The following is a 22,935-nucleotide window of genomic DNA, read 5'->3' on the forward strand; positions in this document are numbered from 1 at the left end:
TTGCAGTGAAGTATTTGCAACAGCGCAAGTTTTAAAAGTTTTATTCTAAAATATGCTGATATGGTGTTGGGCCTTAAGTCAATACTGACCACCTCAGACTGGCAGCTGGCTGAAATAATATTAGGTCCATATTTCTGAATAAATGGAACTCTAATTATTGAACTCTTTTTTTTTAACCTGCCATTTAACCTGCTTCAAGATTAACAATGTGCAGTCATTTAATTTTGTGTGCTGAATGGGTATTACAGTTTTAAATTCCAGCAAAGACTGAGAACCTTAAGTAGCTAAACAGAACTTCAGTTTTGTTTATTTTGACAGCTTGTTTAAGGCAGGACCCTGTCTTCATTACAGCCACCATGCATGTTGGTGCATGAGTATGTGGGTGAACAAAAAGTATGAAGTTTAATTTTGTTGTGTTTACAAAGGTTTCTGTGCAGTACTTTCCTGGAATCACATTTTTATAGGAGAACAATGGCTTAAGTGATGTGAATCTCAAGAAAGAGCAAAGAAATCAGATCAGTTGCTCAATGGATATAACTTGCTTTGGTTTGAACACCTATAGTTAGACAATCAGATTCGGTTGGAATTTATCAGAACTTTGCATTCTTGCATCTATTTCAAATGATAGGAAAGCATATCCTTTGTCTGCTTTATTGACAAATGCAGTAACAGTTCAAAGCTACTGATCTAGGTTTGTAAAGACGCTCTAATAATCAATATTCATCTGTAACTACTAGTATGGTCTAGCCAGCAAAATATGCAAGGTCACAGACCTGAAACCTTAACTCAGTTTCTCCTTCCACATTTGCTGCCAGTGATGCTGAATACTGTATTTCCAGTATTTTCTGTTTGTCATTTAAAATCTAACCAAAGTTGTTTTTCAATTTGGTATAAGTAGTAAATGTTTTGTTACCTTATATCATTTGTATCTTGCAAATAAAGCACTGGAAAAAGCATTGCAAATAAAGCTGATGTATTTAAACAAGTTAGAAAGTGGAAACATAATGCCCTTTTGGCTTTTCTTAAAACAGTGAATTCACCCTTTCAGTGTACAATTAATTATTTGGAATGCCTTAAGAGGAGTCCAAACTAATATTTTGAATAAAAATGCACTCACATGTTAACTTTACAAGGCAGGATTTTCTGTAAAGAGATTAGATATTATTTACGCAGTTAGATTCTATAGATAGAAGATATTAAGTGTTTGAATCAACATAGATAATTAAATGGTTACCATATAATTTCTTGAAAAGTTGATCATGTGGGATGCTATTAATCTGGTATTTCAGTGCACATTACGTGGCAAGACTGTTAAGTGTTGTAAATGTGGAATTCAATGAGAGGAAGCTTTTGTGGTTTAAAAAGAAAACCTGTAATACAAGCAGGGTTTTTTTACATTTGGTGGCTGCAGTATAAACGTGATGGAGTTGACCTTGTACATTTGGTGTGTTGCAGTGAATTACAAACTTATTTCAATTGGACAGTTTTAATGACATCATGAGCTGAAAAAGCAATGTTCAATTTTTAAAAGGTCAGCAGAACCTTAGAATGGAATTCCTGCCTGCCTTGAACTCATTTTAGTCAATGTGTCAAGCAGAGGCTGTGTCACACGGACAAAGGGGCAAAAAAAAGTGCTATTATGCTAATGAGTTTGTTTGGGGAGGCAGACTGGTTGCTGTCTGTTTGCAGGAAAACACATTATTATTTACAAGTGTACTTGGACTTCTTTCCACCGTAATCTGTATTCTGGACTATAATCTTCAATTAGTTTTCTCAATTCTTTTTTTAAGAAAGAAAATATTGCTTGATCTTCTATCAATGCGTGTAAAATTGTTACTTGTTTCCTCACCATTTCAGTGCCCAGAAGAGAATCCTGTATACTTTCTATGCTTAGGAGTACCCTCAGACTCATAATTAAGGGAGCATTCTTGGTATATTCTCAGACGAGAAACAGAAACTGGAGGAAAAAATGTCATCTTTTGTTGAACACCAATGGGCAGTGAAGCATGGCAGAATTAGCAACCCCTATGCAATCCTTATTGTTACATCTCGTCCCCAGGTGAAGTTATCCGTTATAGTTCCAGACTGGATGCCCCAAATATTAAGTTCCCAGGTGAGGAAAGATGAACTGGCTTCCCTTCTTTATCCACCAACCTCCTCAGTTGGTCACCATACGGTTCATTTAAAAAAAAGGTTTCCTCCCTGTGGATGCCTTTCTCCCAGAACAAATGAATTTTTGTTTAAAAGGAGCCAATTTTACTAGACTTTCTTGAGTTAACAAAAGAGTTGATTTATTAATCACTAAATGCAATCAGAAATAATAATGCAACATATACACAGATTATACAGGTCAGTCTCTTGGTCATTGATGAACAATAAATAGTGGAGCATTGATAGTCAAATAATTGATCTAGGGATTTTTAGATTTGCAGATTAGTTGAAATGCTTTTTTCGTGTTTCCATTTGATAGCGCTAAGCTGGTCGCATTCAAAGTGAGTCTTCCTTTTGAGCTGTTTCTTTCCCACAAAACTTCCTGAATACCTTGTCAGGTGTGGTATTGCAGCATCTCCAAGCATCTGCTGAATTTACATCTGCAATCTTTTGTCTGGCTGTAGCAGTCCTCTTTAAAAACACATTTTTAATTCCTATGTGCATAGGTGGTCTGGGGTTGTGAACCATGCTTGTGACAACATTTAAAATCCTATTTTGAGAAACAAGCTCTTTGTGACAAACCTTCTAAGGCAAAAAAAAGGATGAGCCTACTGTTTGCCTGGATTTTGGCAATAGGAATAAAGATAAGGTTATCCTTGTTTATTGTTGTTCAGAGATTGATCTGGACGTTGACTGCATTGCCCTGCTGTACAAGAACCCAAGACTGAATATTCAAATGTATGAAAACCTAGAGTAGTAGGAATTGGGGAAGGCTGTAGATGGCCATATAGGATGTCCTCAAGTGGTTATGGGTCTTGAGGGCTCATCATCAGCTTGCACCATATTGATATGAGAGGAAGATTTCAGGGCTGGCAGTTTGACAGGCAAGAGAAGGAAAGTATGGAGTTGCAGTACTGAGAGCACAAATGTATGCTGAAACATGAGAGAAGGCTTGTGTACCTCAGAGCCACTGCCATCCCCTCAGGGTGGTGTCTTAACATTCATAGTAATCTGCAGGAGCATAGAATATGCACTGAGAGTGTTCAAGCCTCTTTAAGTATCATGATAGCTGAAAGCAAATTGGACTTGCATGCCAACAAGCATAAGTGCCATGACTTTAGTCTGAGTTTACATGACAGCATTCAGGCATTAGATAGCTCCTTGCTGTGTCTGGTGAAATAGGGATGCCTTCTGGACAGGGGAAGGATCCAAAAGCAAAAGGTGGAAAACAGTTCTGTGCCAAACTGTAGGTTTACAATAAAACCCCTTGTAAATCTCGAAAGTCTTGTGCTGTATAATTCAACATCTGGTTGTCGGTCTGTAAAACAACTAAATCCAGAATCAGGAACCACCCTTAGCAGAATACAAGATCGGCAACTGCCGATCTTGTGGCCAGAATTGGTGGTGGGGTGGGGGGCTATTTTCCTAAGCCAAGAATGAGACTGTCCTGGATTCAGGAGTTTTGTCTGTGTTCTACTTAGAGGCTTCTGGCATGTTATAGGGGTCAAGGTGAGTGTGGCTGGTGAAAGAGTCTGCATGAGCCCTGTGTGTAGGGGAGAAGGAGGCACCAAGGAAGGGGAGGAGGAGGCTGAAGTGGAGAAAACAGTTTTAAGCATGCCACCAAAGGAACACTCAGTTAACTGGGTGAATCCAAGAAAACTTTAAATTATTAAGGTAATGAATTATTTAAAGTGAATATAGAATCTCTAGTTTAATGTTGCCTAAGTTCAGGAACTAGAGAAAGTGAGGACTGCAAATGCTGGAGATCAGAGCTGAAAATGTGTTGCTGGAAAAGCGCAGCAGGTCAGGCAGCATCCAAGGAGCAGGAGAATCGACATTTTGGAAGATTCCTCATTCCTGAAGAAGGGCTCATGCCCGAAACATCGATTCTCCTGCTCCTTGGATGCTGCCTGACCTGCTGCGCTTTTCCAGCAACACATTTTCAGCTAAGTTCAGGAACTACCAGGAAAAAATTAGTGCATTGTACTGCAATGAACAATATGTTAATTGTTATATCGAAATCTGCAGGTGAGATCTGAAATGTAATAAAGACTCTGCAGTTAAAATGTTCCAGCTTCATGCATATGCACCAGTAGTGAATCAGTTGTGACTTCACCGAAGATATACTAAACATATCCAAAATGGGCGGGTTGGTTTACGAAGAGAGATTGGACAGGTTAGATTTTGATCAAATGGGGTTTAGAAGGTAAGAGCTGATTTAACTTTTAAACAGTGACCCTATTGCTATGTTTTCCCAAAGCGGTAACATCTTTTCCACATCAATCCTGTCAAGACCTCATCAAAATCATACATGCTACAATAAAAATATGACCAATTAAATCAGAAGTGAGAATTTTTAATTTACTACCCAAAGGGTTATGAACCTTTGGACCCCTCTTCCTCAAAACACAGTGGATGCAGAGAATCTGAGTATTTTTATGACAGAGATAGATTCTTGAAAAACTTGGGTGAGATGTTAACAGGCACATGTGGAAATATGATATAATCAGATCAGCCATGATCATATCAAATGACAGGGTAGGCCTGAGAGTCCAAGTGGCCTAATTCTGCCCCTAATTCAATGTTGTGTGGTTGTATGTAAAAGTATAATGTACGATGTATACTGTTTGTTTATGGTCAACCACAAAACACAAAACATTGTGTGCTTTATCAAGCTTGTTGGTGCTATAGGAGAAAGTAAGGACTGCAGATGCCGGAAAGTCAGAGTCAAAAAGTGTGGTGCTGGAAAAGCAGCAACTCAGCTTGTAGTCCTATATTTTCAAATTAATTTCCTTGCCACAGCATAGACTTTCTAGTTCTAGTGAACCTAAGAGTCAGAACTCAGCTGAAGCCAAAAATTAAATAACTAATCAGTGAGAATACAATTGAAGAAGCAGCAAATGTTTTTTCATGAGAACAAGAGAACGTTTGGAAGGTATCAACAATGTTTGCAAAGTTCTATGGGGTCAGATAATTTTATGTGAGACATTTTCAACAGGGACTTGAGGCGAAGCTGAGGAAAGGAGAATGTGAATGATGACTTGCTTTACACCATGTGATTCCATAAGTGAGCAATTTGTGGAGCAGACTATCTTTAAGATAACATTGGAGGTAGTTCAGTGAAAAAATTGTGATATTTAAAATATATGGAATTTTTTTCCAAAAATAATGACTTTGCAACTGGTCAAATAGATTTCAGTGATTCTTCCCAGCTTGTTCTTGCTCTTCAGTTTCCACGGACATATTTATAATGGAAACATGATGAAGGCAGGTCTGCCAATCCACAGCCAGACACACATTTGATAGTTCATATTTTTATAGCCATATTTGACATAATAAGTGTTCTTCTGTAGCTGTGAGCTTTCTAGGGTAGTTTATTGAAGTGGGAGACAGAGATGTGATGTATCACCAGTTTTTATTTAGTATTATAGATTTTATATGCCTAATTTAGAAGAAGCTCATGACAAAGATTCACATTACTTGAAGTAGTGGAACAGAATAATCTGGAAAATGTAACAACAACATTTGTCAATTCAAAATGACATAAATAAGGGGATCATGCAGCAGATTTGATTGCCCATGTAATGATGTGTTTATCCAAAAAGAGGAACACATTGAAAGAATTTGCTTACAAATATTTTACTCCTGTTCCAATATCCACATAATGCAGTCTTAAGTGCTGTACATTTACCACTAATGGCACCAAGTTGTCTCCAATATGGATGACATCACAAACTAAAGGCTTCTGAAGCAAAAGTCAGCTTTTACTTCAGATTGATAGCCACTGTCTCAGAAATCAGATTAAGCATCTACTAATGCATTATAAAGTTTTCTACAGTGTTCCAGTGTGTAGCTCAAACATAACACCATTTTCTGTGCATGTTACAATTGAGAGCAGTGTTTGAGCTCACGGTTATAAGGTTAAAAGGACTTTGAATATTCTGCAGGATTTAGCGCATTTATAGTTCAAATAATGATCTAACGATGGAGTTTCACTGTTTCAGAGGAATATTTATTTCAAGATTTTATGCATTGACAACCTGTCCATTCAGTAAGAAGCTTTGTTAATTGTTTTGTTTAATATGAAAAAGATAGTACAGATTTATCTTGCCTTTGAGAGAAAAATGCTTCATTTGAGAGGCACGATAAAGTATTTTTCACAACTTCAGAATGTGCGATAGTGCTCCACATAATTTTTGAACTGTAGAAAATACGACAGTCAATTTGACGTAACAAAATTTAGCAGTGAAATAAATGACTAAATAATCAGTAGTGTTGTTTAAGAGGTAAATATTGACAAGAACACCAGGACAACACCAAGCTCCTCAAAGTACTGTGGATTTTTTCCATCCACCTAGAAGAGCAGACAGCTTCAGTTTAATGTTTTAACACATCTAAATGACAGCACCTTTGACAGTGCACTCACTCAATGCTATGATGAAATATTATCCTAGATTATGTGAATAAGGGTTTTCCATGACACTGAACCAATGGCTTACTGATTTAGATGACTGGCATCAATAATCCAAATACAAAAATGAATATTGATTTACCAGAAATTCACCAAAACCTTAGTTTTGCCAATGTCAATGTAAAGTTTTGTCCCATAGTAAACATTTGGCATACAGAAAAATACCCAAAGACAAGTTGTGTCCCTATTATATTCCACCTTAGTCATTTGTCTTGAGGATGTATTTATGTCTAACTCTGTCTCTAATATTTAAAATCCCATAAAAGGTTTAGTAAACGTTTTATTTCTTCCTGCTGTTTAACTATAATAACTTGCAGCTCTTTTGCAAAGAGCCAAAAATGTTTCAAGATTTTTTTCACAGATGTGGAAGTACTGATTTGTTTTAAAATTGCAAATAAAGATAATTTTGAAACACATTTGTCAAATTGTAATTTAATTACCCAAGAACAGGCACGTAATTTGCATATAACAGTAGTAGTGGAATATGTCACATGACAACTTGCGTAAGTATAGCACCATCAACATAGATATTCCAAGTGCTGTCTGGTTTTGATTCACCCTGTTTAGGAAGTTTGTAACTGTTATTTTAAGTACAGTTGACTCTTCCATATCCTTTGATTAGATTCAGTGATATCACTTTTATCTGTTTTAAAACTGGGCAGTTGCCATATTCTTTGTCGAAAACATTCATTTAATAGCAACCAAAGAAGAAAATTCCTTTATTTGGGACTGAGTTTTTTTCCAGGGCTGATGTCTGCACCAAAGTGTATGGGCATACATCTGGTTCCTGAGCCACTGTTAATATTGCTCTTCAGTTGTCTAACCTTAGGAACAAGCAGTTCCACAAGTCAGAAGATTAGAAAAAGAGAAGAAAACTCACTCACACTTCATGGCACAACATATTAGTTCTCCACTATATTAAGTGTTGACCTGTCATTTTCCCCACTGCGGTCGTCTATACCTTTGATCTTCCTTATGCTTTTGCACCTGCTACCCTCCCCCCTCCATGCCTTAATTTAAATCAACAAAGTTCTGCTATGCAATACAGCTGGACTATTTCAGAAGCCGACCAAATCAAATTCAATGTTGTTTTAATCTGATAAATTTGGTGGCTATTAACAATAAGTAGAGTTTTAAATTCAACATCTACTAACCTTATTCTCTTGATTAAAGATCATGTCTAAGTATTGCCTCCTTGTTTAGACTGCCCACCAGATACCTCTTGTTCCACTGTTACTGATTTAAGAAGAGCAGGAGATGAGTGGTTAATAATTATATCAGGGTTCATTGAGTTTGCTGACATTAAGTACACAAGCATATTGACTTTCAATAGTGCATCATGTTAGGACAAGTGCAATGTTACTTGAATAAATGAACAGCAAATAACTCCATTGTACATTTCCATTAGCACATAGTTCCTGCTGTTAATATACGTATGTCATAATTTCAAGATAACCTTCCTGTGCACTTAATTATTGACTTGTGTAAATTAATTATACATGTATCCCAGAAATAATTTTAAGTCAAATATTCTGAAATAATCTGACGCTGTAAAATTATAGCATGATCACCTGATTGTCGATTGATGTTGAAGCAAAATCCACTTAAGCAGGCTTTCTCATCTTTTAAACAGATATTACAGTTGTGCATGTTGAAATTTTTAAATTGAGAATTTTGCATTTGGTCAGTAGAATAAGAGTCTGTGTGAGGGAATTAAATTTTCACATTGTATTGATGATGAAAGACTTGCACATTAATGGCCATCTACCATTACTACCATAAACTGGGTGGAAAAAAACCTGCTGTAGCTGAGGGGACCCATCATCCCTCCTTTTATTTGTATGCTGCTTTTAAGTGGCTTTCTATGGAATGCTGATGATGCATTTTATTGAAGTTAAAATTATACAAGACTGTTATACTGTCCTTTTGTCTGCCAAAATTCTGCTCTTATGTAATTACTTGATGATAAAGAACTTCCTGCTTGATTTGTTTGGACAAAATTTCTTTCATCTTTTGGACGTTTTCTGTCATGGAAACATCAGTTTTCTACTCTCTTGTTAAGCAGTTACTCTTATTATTCCTCTTTATTGAAGGTATCTCTTCACCACACCACTCAGCCAAAATCAGGGTTGATGTTTGGGTGAATGTGAGAAACAGATATTGTCATATTGGGGAAAGAAGCAAGACATTAACTTAAGGAAGTACTAACATGAAAGATTGCACAATTACAAAGATATCTTCAAAGTCCTCTTCATTGAATGGGGCTTCAAAGGAACAAAATTCTGTTCTAGCTGTACCCAAAACAATGTGTGCTGGAAGTACTTTGATTCATTAGCTGTCTGATATAAACAGAACAGCCAGGAGGTGTGGCTTGCAGCAATGACTCAAACAAAGTGCTATGTAGACTTGCACCTGGTGTCAGTAGTGTAGCAGCAACCCAATCGGCAATTGTGCAATGTTCTGGGTCAATTACACACAAATACATTGCACAACAGCTCTTAAGTCAGTTTTGTAGACTGGGTCAGCTGTCAATGAGTGCTTTTTTGTGAGGGATTTTTCTTTACTATTTGGGCTTTGAAGTTACAAAACCAGTGATCTCAAGCACATTTTAAACATCATATATTTTCAAATGATTGAATCTTTCTGCATGTTCTCTCTTCCTAGAAAGTAGATTTAAGATGCATTCAAGAAATCTTGCATTTAGAAAATATGTTTCGATCTGAACCAACTTGAACATACGTAGTGAATCATTTTAACAGTCCATTGGTTAACAAAGATAGCATTTAATTTCAGCATAATCTAATATTAAGAGTACTGTGAGTTAGAATAATCAATAACTATTGAATATCTAGTGTACATGATCCAATTAATTTTGTCTGGAATTCAAGTTTAGACTGCCTTTCAAGATCCTTTTTAAAAATTACAGTCTTATTAGTGTGGCATGCCTCTTGTAAATCACCCCTGTCCTGTCACAAAGAACTTGAAAGGATTGTGAAAAAGTTAAACCCAGTTACCAGCAGAATGTTCCAATTTAACATAATTGTTTCTGGTATTTTTTTTGTTGTCTCATCAAAGTAAAGGACTCCAGGACATCCAAGTAGCTGTAGAAACGTACCACAAAGAAGATGGAGATTCAGTACATTATGCCTGTGCAATTTCTTTGAAACAATTCATACTTAAAAATTGGAACCCCACACTCATGCCCTGATCATGCTTTGCACAACTGTCTGCAGCCCAAGTGCTGGACAGGTCACTGACCATGGCAAATTGTAGCATGTTTACTTTGAAGGTATAGTTGACTTCATGAAACTAGGAGTTAGATGCCGCTGTGATAAGTCTTTTCATAGTACAAAAGCAGTTTTGGAGTGACATGCATCAGGAATGTGTTTAATACTGTCACTTAGTCTATTTCACAATGTTTCATGAAAATTGTTTCAATGATTTGCTTGTACTCTAGTTTCAGTTGCAAGTGACATTACCACTGTGTCAATATAATGATTTAAATTCAATATTTAAGGAGTTTCAACCTCCATATTTTATTTAAAGTGTTATATTCTTTTATTTAGTCTCATCTCAATTTATGACTGAGGTTTGAGCTGAGATTATTCATTTTATGCAAATCACTTGCTAATAAAGATACATTTTGTAAGTAGAAAGTATGTTTTTTTTAAAAGGGAAACATCAATGTGGCTAGATGATGATGGTTGTAAAAATCTCCATAAACTATCCACTTGTGTGTAGTACCATGTACTATAGAATTGGTTATTTCTGTTTCTGTGTAGTTCTGCTTCCTAAGGTAATCATGGCTGATGCATTTCCTGATAGATTTATAAACATATGAATTAGCAGTGGAGAACGCCATTCTGGCGCTCAACTTGCCTCCCCATTCAGTAAGGTGATAGCAGATCTGATTTTGACCTTAACTCAACTTTCCTATATACCCTCTGTAACCTTTGTCTCAGGTTAAATAAACTCAATAACTCTAACTCTGCTGTTCTCTGGGGAAGAGAATTCCATTTACTCTGTCATTAGTTCTGTCATTAATGGGCGATCCATTATTTTAAAACTTTTATCCCTAATTCTAGTCTCTCCCAAATGGATAACATCCTCCCTATCCACCCTATCTAGTTGCCTCAAGATCCATATGCTTCAATGAGATCACCCCTCATTCTTCTAAACTCCACATATACAGTCCCAACCTTTCATCACAAGAAAACTCCTTCATCGCAGAGTTTAGACGAGTGAATCTTCTCTGTACCACTTTTAATGTAGTTATGCTCTGACTTAAGTAAGAAGGGAAAAGTTAATTTTACAAGACCATATTCTGAGTAGATTCAGAAACCATTTTATTTAAGTTGCAATATTGTAGTGTTAGAATATATTGTATCAAAATTTTATTCGGGTTTTCTGTGGTCTTCAAATAAAATCTTAAAGCAGAGGCTAAGCAATTTGAAAAAATATTCTATAGCATGAAGATGCTTTTACTGTATGCATATTCTGTATAATCTCAGGTTTAACTTCTTGCTGTGTTTTGAAGTTTGATCTTGGCAGAATGTTTTGATCCATTACATTAAACTTGAATTTGTTTCATCAAATTGATAGTGCCTAACACTGTTCCATTGTAATTTCTAATAGTTCTTTGAGGTGCCATTTGACTCGAACATGAACAGGACGAAAAACAGACCCCTGGTCAGAGGACAAATTAGGTTGGTCTCCATTCAGTATTGTACTTGTTACCTTTTTAGAATTTCATGAGTTTTTTTTAACTTTTGTAAGCTTTGAAACATTTGTTAGCACATGGTTCACGTTAACTGCACAGTGTGATGCTGAGCAACACAAACTAGAAAAATACAAGCTTTGGTTTCTCATCTGTGCTGAATTACTGAATCTTGGGCTAATAAAGGGCTCGGAAGTACAGAAGTAGAATAATCATATGTTGCTTCAACTGTGTGCAGTATGGTCAATCTCCTCTCGCCATTCGGCTCTGCAAATCTACATAATGAAATCATTTTATGGTGTCAACCCTGGCTGCATTAATAGGATGTTCCAAATGTTTTCCTAATAGCAAGAAATTAAAAGCTATCGGGAAGCAAAGGGATTTAGGTGTCATTGTACACAAATCTGTAAAGCTTAAAGCATAAGGACAAAAAGTACCCAAAATGGTTGGAAGTGTTGTCCTTTATCTTCAGGGAGTTGTAATACAAAAGGGAGGAAGTTGTGGTTCTGTTACACAGAGTTTTGGTGAGATCCTTCCTGGAATATTCTATTTAGTTATGGGTACTACATCTCAGGATATATTCACCTTGGAGCGGATACACTGCCAATTCAACATTGTAATACAAAGGGTTGAGGTTTTAATTTTTGACCATGGGTTGCATAAATTATTTCCTTCAATTCAGTGGTGTTTGGGAAGACATTCTAATCAAGGTGTTTAAAATAGAAATGGGATTCAGTTGGGTAGCTATTGAGAAAATGTTTTCATTGGGAGGGTGTTCCAGACATAAGTTATAATCGGAAAATTATAACTAGGCTACAAAGGAGTGAAATCAAAAAACATTTATTTCACTCAAGGTGGAGATCTGTAACCCTTTATTCTACCCATCCTAATTCCCTAAAATGTTACAGAGGAAGATTGAAAATTTCAAGACTGAGATTGATAGATGATTAAGGGTACTAACAAATGTGGAGTCCAGGTGCAGTTCAGTCAGGATTAGAAGGCGGAGCCAACTGCACTTCCAATGATGTTCTTGATGTTTCAAAAAATAACAAATGGTGGTATTTTCATATCTTAAATGTTACATTGTTTTCACATTGATTTGCAATAGTTTTAGCCATTGAAATTTTGTTTCTTCAAATTTATCCTTGTGCTTTGTGTGGTATGTTATTCTAGCGAAGTGATTTTGTGCCTGCCTACCTCTTAAAATAATTTTATGAAATAGCTGTACTATTAGATGGAAGTATTAAAGGGAAAATGAGAAGTGAGTGAGCAACTGGACGCATAACCTGGGAAAGGCACACTTGCTGTTCCTTAATGGTTAGGAGTATTGTTGGAAATGACCCTGAGGAATGGTATATCTCACAAGAGAGGACCAGTTTACAGCAGCAGTGAGTGGGTGGTGTGGTTAGGTTTCTTAGGGATTGTTTAGAGCACTCTCACCTTTCAACTCAATAATCAGAAAGTATATCATTAAATTGAAAAGCAATATAATCTTACCAGAACCTGGGCTCCATTCAAATAGAGCATTATGTATGCTCTGCCATGTTAGGATAATGCACCCAGTAGTAATGATTTCATTTCCACATTTGTTTGTGCAATGCTTTTGCAGTATGTAATAATCTTTTATGTATTTTGATGTAATTATGATGAAATATGTGTGTAAACATGAAAAGTAATTGAAAAGCTGAAATGTTTGTAATGTATAACCTATTTTTTCCAGTAATTCATCAGTTTGTTCTATTTAACCTGTTGCATTTACTTTGGAATCAGTGATAGTAATAGCAGTGTGGTTTGAGTATTCACCTTTTTCTTTCAGTAAGTATTTTCTAAATGGAGCCTTTTTTCTACAAACGCTCATGTTGCCTTTTCATTACCTCTTCTAGCAGCTCCAACCTTGATTAACATTTGATCTAACAGCAGCCTAGCTGAGATTGACTCAAATATTCTCCACACTGATTATGATTTTTTTTGAGCAAATAATCACATTTCATTACAGTTGGACCAATTTATGGTTCAAATCACTGCAATTTTAACATTTTTTAAAAAAAATGTGTATGTGGTTTTAATGTTATGTTCTCAGTACTCACTTTTTCAAAGAATTTTACTTGTGGATACTTGGCAACTCGACAAAATAACATGGCAGGAAAATTTGTGAAATAAAACTAATAGCGTGACTTTTTTTAACAAAGTTTCAGAAGGGATTCTGTCTTTAAGACAATTTTGTGATTCTTAGCAGAATTTCTGCCATGTATTAGCTGAATGTGCTTGTCTCTTTTGATCTATGCTATCTAAGTTATTAGCACAGTCCTCCATAATATTCTATTATGTATCTGCCTCATAGATATGAGTTTTAAAAATTTTACGGCATTGTTGTGTAGAGTTCAAGAGCTTTCAAAACCTTAAATTCTTAAACATTAATCTTGCACGCATGCCATTGACCCCTCACACCTCAAGTCATTCTTTTTTTTGAAGCGGCTAGGGGTCCTTGCATCATGAGGTATACAATGCAGTTTTCTAACTCATTCATTATCAGCCTGTGCACTTGATAGATTTGACTGTATTGTACCACACACTGTGTTAGGAATCATCCCAGATGCTCATCTATAAACTTGGAGTCACGGTGCATTTTGCTAAAAGGAGGCTCCATCTGCTTTTGGTGGGGAGCTGAGAAGAAAGTTGGACTCCTATTATAGCTGTCTTCTCTGCTGCTGCCATCTTCAAAAAGTCAAGCTGAGTTAATTTGATAAAGCTTATACCATTGTGTACATCTTACATTCATGTCCTATTCAACACAAACCTACGATTCATATTTATGCTGTAACTTAATGTCAGGCAGTTGTAATTCATGGCATCTACTCTAAATCATAATTTTCTCATGCATTATTAAAGATTTCTTGAATCTTTTCTTTACCTCTCATGACTTGTGCTTTTTAAGTATATTAAAGCCTTCTTTTGAAGAATTAGACCCATAAAGCTACAAATTAAATACACTTTGGGTTCCTACTACACTTTTATGCTGTCTCAGAACAAACTTTGCCTATGTTGTTTAATATTTTCCCAAAAACCATATTCTGTTAGTTGAGAAATTACACTTTTTGTCAATGAAAAAGCATCTTGATGAGTGGGGCAGCTCAGTGATGTAAGACTGCTGCCTCACAGTGCAAGGGACCTGGGTTCAATTCCACCCTCAGGCGACTGTCTGTGTGGAGTTTGCAGGTTCTCCACATCTCTGCATTGGTTTTCGCCAGGTGCTGTAGTTTTCTCCCACGGTCCAAAGATGTGCAGGTTAGGTGGATTGGACATCCTAAATTACCCATAGTTTTCAGGCTTGTGTAGGTAGGTGTAGGAACCATAGGAAATGCTGGGTTAGAGGATTAGGGCAGGGAGATGGGTTTGGGTGAGATGCTCTTTAGTAGGTCAGTATGGACTTGTTGGGCCGAATGGTTTGTTTCCACACTGTAGGGATTCTACTCGTGCACACAGTATTCAAATTATTTGTGACCATTCTATTTGCTCTCTGATTTCCTTACTGATATTTAAAGTAAAATTCACAGCATTTGTTACTCAAATTCCTCAGCACTTTTGTGTGTTGAAATGTTTGTATCTTATTTAGTAGAAAAGGAGGAAGTGTCTTGAGTACATTACAAGGTTATGAATGCTAATGAAACACCTGGATTTAAATCATTCTCCACTGATTCGTTTAGTGTCATAGATTAATGGGTGGGTGGTTTCATAGGCTCTCACAGGATACAGCTTTTTCAAAAGGGGTTAACATCACTTGCAGACATAAATGCTATTTCATGGGCACCATCCACTCACAATTAATGTGAATGAGGATGGTCATTTGAATCTTTAGCTGATCCATCTAGAATATTACAAAGATGCTGCACTATCGCAAAATCCAGTTGACTTCAAAATGATTCCAGTGTTTTCATCTTCATTGCTTTATTCAGAAATTCCTTCTGTGTTGATTATTCTTCTAAATACATTTTTGCTATCACTCATAACATTGAATACTGCATTGTTTTACTGACTTTGAGGAAAGTATTCTAATCGTAATGTGTGTGTAATCTATGGGACTAAAACTGGCCTCCAAACCAAAATTTCCCCTACATACTGCATTCTCCACATTTAATATGAAGTAGCAAAAGAACAGGAGAACATTGCTAGCTGAAACCACATTTTCCACATACAGCAGCCCCACCCCACCCCCAACCTCGATTCTCCTTTTCAATCTGCTTAGGTTAAAATTATTCTTTAACAAGTCTTCAACTTAAATGCCCAGTCCAACTTAATTGTCCAGTGTTATTTTAACTGCTTCATAACACCTGCTATTTCAGGCTTCAGACTTCCCCTGCAGATGTTTAACTGGCATTGATCCTGTTTTCTGCGAAGTATTTAAATCTGGAAACCTCACTGCTGATCAACAAGGTCCTCAGTTGCATTTGTAACTGGTAAGGATTCTGGACATTTTGGAGCCATATTCTCATAAAGCTTTTCACTAGTTTTGTGGATTTAAGGCTTGAAATATTTGGTTTCTGTGAAAGTACATCAAAAATATTATGCATGAAGTTTTTCCAAATTAGCAGCCTTTTTGAACTAACTTTAAACTCAACATGTCAAGAAAAGTACTTTACCTCCCACATTTGAAGAGACAAGTTAATGATACTCCTAAACTGTACAACGTAAACCCATTAGCGTTATTCTTCCCACCTGGTCCAACGTATTTGCAAAACTTCAAGTTTTATCCATGCTACAAAACCCATCACACACTGATAAAACTAGTGCAACATTGCACTTCCATCATCTTCCATTGCACATGCCAACTATTGTCACTTGCACTGAACCCATCATGTACAAACCATGATTATAAGTTTTATCCTTCCTTCTAGATTCAGTGGAGACAAATCAATACATCTGCTGGACTCATTCCAGTTATGTACCCTATCAAATATAAATGCATCGAGGCCTGCATTCCACTGACTTTCTAACAGTACAACTGAACAGTGTATTTAAAGTATAATTGGAGAGATGGAATTTGATTTCATTAACTATATTCTGTAAATTAAATAATCTGCTTTGCTGTGAACATTCTTTCATTTTCAGGTCCAGTGTCATTTATTCCATAAACATTTTGCTACAACTGTAACTCATGCTAAACATTGAGTGCTTGGATTTAAATTGAAGTTTAAGGTAAATAGAATGCATGTTATTGACTATGTATCCTCAACATATTTTTGAATTAATTCAATGCATTATTAACGTGCATTTTGTTCAATTTTAAACTCACCTTTTGTGATATGCCATAAAGAAGGCCACATCTGTTTTGAGGTAAAATGTCGAAGTGCTGAATGCCATTGGCTCACTGGTTATGTCATCTTTCATTTTCCTCTGCTTTCTGCATCATTTTTTCCACAAATCTCAAATTGACAACTTATGGCAAGGGTACTCACAAACCTAAATCCTGTTATATTGCAGGGATTTTGCTAAGTACCAAGATTGTTTTCTTTTCCAGAGCTCAAAACATCCTTAATTGACAAATGTTCCATCTGAATCTGATGCAAATTGAGGCGTGCTTTTATGTTATTGCTGTAATATCAATTCTCAATAATTTTGTTTGCTATCGTCCATTAATGTATAATGACAGCCTAAATCAAAAGTCTGAGTTTCACCTGACTCCAGAATGAAGTAGAGAGAGATTGTCAAGTGTAAAGTCAAACCCAAATTCTAGAATTGCCTCTTGTTATTTCATCATCAATCCAAAGCAAAGATTATTCAGAACCAATACTATACTTGCAAATGCATTCAAATATGCAAAAGCCTTAACCACAAAAAATGATTTTACACAATTAAAATTTGTTGATTTTAGATTTAAATAGAAAACTGTCATTATGCAGCGATTCAGTTTCCTAGTAATTCCTGTTATCATAATAATCTTTCCAATATACTCCATAGCATGACACATTCCATTGATCTTACTTTTTGCACTGCCCTTATTATACCCCTTTAAAAGCATATCACTGCTGTCTGTTTGATCTTTACAGCTGTGACCTGTTCCTTCACTTTCACTCTCTGCAAGTTTGGTGTGGTGGGGAGAAGAGGGGGGCAAATGGAGGGTTTCATTCCAATTTTGCATTTTACACCTCTTAATACGGGATTTTTTTTTTCCACTTCTATCCCCATTCCTTTGGAAGTGAAATAATCAGAAGCTCTTCAATGCAGTTCTTCGATCCTGCAGGAAACTTCCTTACTGGAATTTTTCAAAAGGGGTTAACATCACTGCAGACATAAATGCTATTTCATGGGCACCATCCACTCACAATAAATATGAATGAGGATGGTCATTTGAATCCTTAGCTGATCCATCTAGAATATTACAAAGATGCTGCACTATCGCAAAATCCAGTTGACTTCAAAATGATTCCAGTGTTTTCATCTTCATTGCTTTATTCAGAAATTCCTTCTGTGTTGATTATTCTTCTAAATACATTTTTGCTATCAATCATAACATTGAATTGCATTGTTTTACTGACTGTTGAGGAAAATATTCTAATCGTAATGTGTGTGTAATCTATGGGACTAAAATTGGCCTCCAAACCAAAATTTCCCCTACAACTAACTAAAAATTATTTCAACATGAAGCCTGGTTATTATGAGTTGGTTATCCAGTTTAGTAGCATGAGATAAGTTTATTAATTCTGACAAGCTGTCCCCAATTCTTATCTCATTTGTAGACTAATTGGACTCACATTGTTAGTGATCTCAACATGGTATATTTTTGATTTTATATTAATCTGAATTAATGAAACTGTATTTCAAAACAATTTAGGTGTATCACATTAGCAATGAAGATGTAATATTGATTTATTCATTCACTGCTAACTTCAGATTTTAAATAGGAGACTTATACTTCATGACATAATTGAAATCATTTTTGAATACATTGTTCTGCTCTTCTGTGCTCTATCCCGAAGATGTGTGCAGTTGTCCAAAGCCCAACATGATCGTTTTGAATGTTTCATACGTAGTTGCTATACCTGATTGGAAATTTCCTTGCTGCTGCCATGAGATTTGCTTCTAAATGGGAACCTACTATATCTTTGCAATTATTGTCCATTTGATCTAATATGATTGTTCCAAGATTTTCCACCCTGATTTGTCTTCTAAAAAGAGCCAACTCAGCTTGTATGATAGCACACTCACCACTGCTTCAGGTCTTGAACATATAATGTAGGCTGACACTTGAATGTAATACTGAGGAAATGCAACTGTTAAACTGAAGCCTCATTTATCTGTTCAGATAGGCATAAAATATTTAGCCAAGATTTACCTTTTAAATTTTGTACAGGAAAAGCCAAGCAGGTAATCATATTTGTCTGCATAACAATAGTGACTGCTCTTCAAAAATACTTTATTGCCTTTAAAGCACTTTATAATTCCTGAAATTGTTAAGATCGTGCATAAATGCAAGATTGATTATTTAGAAGAAATGTTAAATCAAAATCCCACCTTCTCTTTTCAGTGTAATGGGTCCTATAGAATTACTCAAAAGTAGAACAACAGTGTTTTTTCAGTTACTTGGCTGTTATTTATCGTTCATGTCATATCACAAGATGACAGTGTAGTCATTTATCTCATACTGTTTGTAAATCGCTGGTGTGCACCAATTTACTGTCATGTTTCACTTCATTACAACAAAGACTGCTTGCTCTCCTGAAATTGCAAATATCTTGTAATTAAATATTTTATCAAAATGTATACAGATTTTTCATACAGGTTTAGTGTCCTATAACCTGGAAAAGAAATTGTACTTATAGCTTTTGGAGAAAAATTATTTTCAAAAGGCAAACTGTAAAAGTACTGCAGTGAAGCAGGCCTCATTGTAAAGTGCTTCAAGGTGTAAAAATCTGTTATTAAGTGGGTTGAAGTGTTACTTGGCTTTCTACAAGTTTAAAAGTTAACATTCCCCCTGCAGTGATTTGTGGAAGCTTGCAGAATAAAGTATAAGTGGGTGTTCAGAACAAACTGCGTGTCTATCATCACAGCACTCTGCCCATCCTTCAACTTGCTGAAAGTTGCTAACCATCCTGACCTGACAGGTTGGTGAAACTCCACAATGTTCCTGGCTTAGTCGGGGATGATGGATAGGGCATCAGGCCTGGCCATGCACCAGAACCTGTTCACGCTATGCAATTGTGAAGCAACACCATCTGCCCCAAGAAACCTTTGTAAAAAATACTGTCGTCAACATTTACTGCACAAGAGAATTCTACCGCCTTGGTTTCTTTGTTTCGTTAACCCTCTGTTACTTTCTTTGTTCAACAACTAGTTTCAGAATGAAAGAATCAGGCTCTCAAAAAGCAGTGTAAAGATTTGTGACAACAATCTTTGGACAAACTGTGTGAAAGCAAGTTGCTTTTTAGAATCTCTTCAAAATGGTTTATTTTGCTGCAAACTAATCTGTTCAGTTTTTGATAATATGTCAAAATTGTCTTTTTTATATATTTTCTGTGTAGCATTGAATTTCTCTTATGCAGAGAATGTGTTCATTGCTCAGCAACATCTACTGTAGCAAAGTTCAAATTAAGATAAAGCAATCTAATTTATCATAAGCCATAGCACTGTAGGGATAATAAATCTTCTGTTGTACATTTTGCTGTGCCTAAAAGCAGACTAAAATTTAATAGAATATTATTTACATAGTGTCTTAACTATCTTTACATCCCAAAGCACATCTCAACCAATGACGTATCTTTGATGTGTAGTCATTGCTGTAATAAATTGACTTGTACAATAAAGGCAACTTATTCTGTAGTTGCTTTTGCCTCAGTGCATATGGTATAAAATCCATCATTCAAAAGTGTGTCTAAGGTATATTAACACAACCTTGGCATTACAATGAAGCATTGAGGTCATACTGAGCTCAAGTTCAAGTGGAATTCCTGGTGCCTAATATTTCACAATTGACCTGTTGATGGCAGGGCAGATAGAGTTATGTATAGTTCATTCTGGATCAGTGGTGCTGGAAGAGCACAGCAATTCAGGCAGCATCCGAAGACAGGCACTGCCTGAATTGCTGTGCTCTTCCAGCACCACTGTTCCAGAATCTGGTTTCCAGCATCTGCAGTCATTGTTTTTACCTTATGTATAGTTCATGCTGAGTAACTGAAGCAGGAGGAATGAATTACAATACTGGAAAGGTATTGTCATCTAATGACATTAACATTTGATCCAGTTTCTGCTACCACTTGGATGAAAGTTTCATTTTTGCCCTTGGAACTTGCAGCCAGCTGAATTGCACAGAAATTTGAACATGGTGTCAGCCATGGTTCAATTGATAGTACTTCGAGGCAGAAAAGGTACTTGAGTACAAAATTCCAGGCTAACGTTTCAGTGCAGTACTGAAAGCATGCTGCATTGTCAGAGGTGCTATCTTTCAAATGGAGCATTAAGTTAAGATGCTCTCTCTGCAGGTACCTCCAATATCCTACCAATATTAATGTCTTAATCAACATCAAAAAGATAATCATTTTGTCAGTATCGGATTTCTATTTTTTATATCTAACTGTATACAAGTTGGATTCCACATATCCTACTTTACGATTTCAGAAGTTTGTCATTTTTTTCTTTAATTTTTTAAGTCTGTACATTTTATAATTATCACACAGATATTACAACATTGAAATCTTCAGCAGACACATACCACTGATGCCAAAGGACTTCAAATCTGAGTTTGACACATTAGCATGAGTTAGCTTTCCAAACTTATAGTGACCTCAGGAGCAATTTGCTTGCTATCATGGTACGGTGCTACTAAAGTTACTGATCAGTACTCTTTTGTGAAATAAGTATCTGCTGTGTCAGTGGTTTCAGATCCCCTGTGTTTAAAGTTTCTTTTTGTCCACTGCCAAAAGTACTTCTGTACTCCATCGAAACATCTACCTCAGCATTAACTGTGAACAGGCATTTAACCACAGGCTCATAGCTAAAGTTGATGCTGTCTTCTGCCAACACACCAAATGCATCCAACTTTGGCTGGGTGACAATGAGGTGTGAATCTGACTTGTTGAAATCAGATCAGGATTTAATCTTGGAATCTGCCCATTTGGCTCAATTACTTACTTGGTGAACTCAACAAGGCATTGAGAGAAACATTGTAGATTATTTGAACAGATAGAAATCTTGCAACATGTCAATGCAAAAAGAACAATGATGTTACAATTATGTGTCCACACGTCAATGCAACTGGGAATTCTAAGTGTAATCTAATTGAGTCCTGCTGAAAAACTACCAGCTGTATACATCGGCAACATCATGTAAACATCCAAAGCACACTTAACTACTGTGGAATTAATATCTAGTTAGCTTCCCTTATTACAGTATATTTCATGCCTAAGCAAATCATGGCATAGCCTGCATATAACACCCTCCCATAACCTTTTGTCTTCATGGCTCATGGAGATATGCCAATAACTAAGTGTCTAATTTTAGTATCTTAACAAATAAACTTGTAAATTATCGTTCTAATTGTAAGAAATATTCAAAAGAAACAGTATGGACTTGATGGTTAAAGGTAGCTTCCTTCTATGCCGGGAATGACCGTAAGGAAATGGTTATGCTAGTTAGTCAAATTCTACTCTATCAACCTATCAATGTGCACAAAGTTAATTGTCCTGATATAAACTTAAAGTAACATGGCAGATTCATAATTGCAGATTAGACAAAAGTACATGTCACAACTATGGTCCAGTGACTTAATTATGATCACATTATTATGGTGGACAATGGATGTGGTTGTGTAGAGAGCAGACACATTTCTACTTGGTAATCAACATTGAAACCTAAAGTAGTGATAGCATTTACTGATGAGTTTTTTTTTCTGGAATCTTGTTGGAACTGTATAAGAACTATAATTTATGCAATTTATTGATTTATGTTTCTTTTTGAAACCTTCAGTCCACTCCATGCAGTGTCCTTTGCAGTTGCCTGCAGTGTGCCTGGTATAGCTCTACTGACCCTTGGAGTTAATCCACTGACTGGAGCTTTAGGAGCCTTTAACATTTTCCTCTACACATGCTGCTACACCCCAATGAAGCGGTTGAGTATACTTAACACCTGGGTAGGGTCCGTGGTTGGAGCTATTCCTCCAGTCATGGGCTGGACAGCAGCCACTGGCACCATCGGCGCAGGTAGGTCCTTTATATAGTCTGTCCAATGAAAAATATTTCTGGGAAAAGAAAGGATGTGCATTCAATGTATAATGAATGTCATTTCTGGCATACTCATCAGTATTAATTTTAAATATGAATAATGCTTTTACGATAAGCGTTTATGAAGGAATATTTTCTATAACAATTGGACATGGAATCATGACCGATAGAGGTGATCTAACCCCATTCTCTCAGAATTGCTATAGCGCTGAAGGAGGCCCATTCTGTCCATAATGCCTGCACTGACTCAGCATTTTATGATGTTGTTCTCCTGCCTTCTCCCCATAACCCTGTACATTCTTCCTTTTCAGCTAACCGTCTAAGCCCCATTGACTGTCTCAATAAACTTGCCTCCACCACATTCTCAGGCAGTGTGGTCCAGACCC

General features: G+C 36.3%; 1 protein-coding gene and 1 long non-coding RNA gene across 3 annotated transcripts in view; one reads left to right on the plus strand and one right to left on the minus strand.

Annotated features, from left to right (window-relative positions):
- LOC148145297 (uncharacterized) overlaps positions 1 to 7,868 on the minus strand; it is a 46,771-nt gene extending 38,903 nt beyond the window's left edge. For both annotated transcript variants that reach the window (XR_015761394.1, XR_015761393.1), the window contains exon 1: positions 7,777 to 7,868. This is a non-coding gene — a long non-coding RNA (uncharacterized LOC148145297). The remainder of the gene's footprint in view (positions 1 to 7,776) is intronic.
- Positions 1 to 22,935, plus strand: part of cox10 (cytochrome c oxidase assembly factor heme A:farnesyltransferase COX10) — a 144,024-nt gene that overhangs the window by 110,220 nt on the left and 10,869 nt on the right. Inside the window, exons 5-6 of the mRNA XM_043715222.2 lie at positions 11,258 to 11,328; positions 22,296 to 22,528. Of these exons, the coding sequence (XP_043571157.2) occupies positions 11,258 to 11,328; positions 22,296 to 22,528 (304 nt within the window). The remainder of the gene's footprint in view (positions 1 to 11,257; positions 11,329 to 22,295; positions 22,529 to 22,935) is intronic.

This window comes from Chiloscyllium plagiosum, unplaced genomic scaffold, assembly GCF_037043375.1.
Source record: "Chiloscyllium plagiosum isolate Xiang-an unplaced genomic scaffold, Cpla_swu_hap1 HiC_scaffold_25, whole genome shotgun sequence".
In the NCBI taxonomy this organism is placed as follows: domain Eukaryota; kingdom Metazoa; phylum Chordata; class Chondrichthyes; order Orectolobiformes; family Hemiscylliidae; genus Chiloscyllium; species Chiloscyllium plagiosum.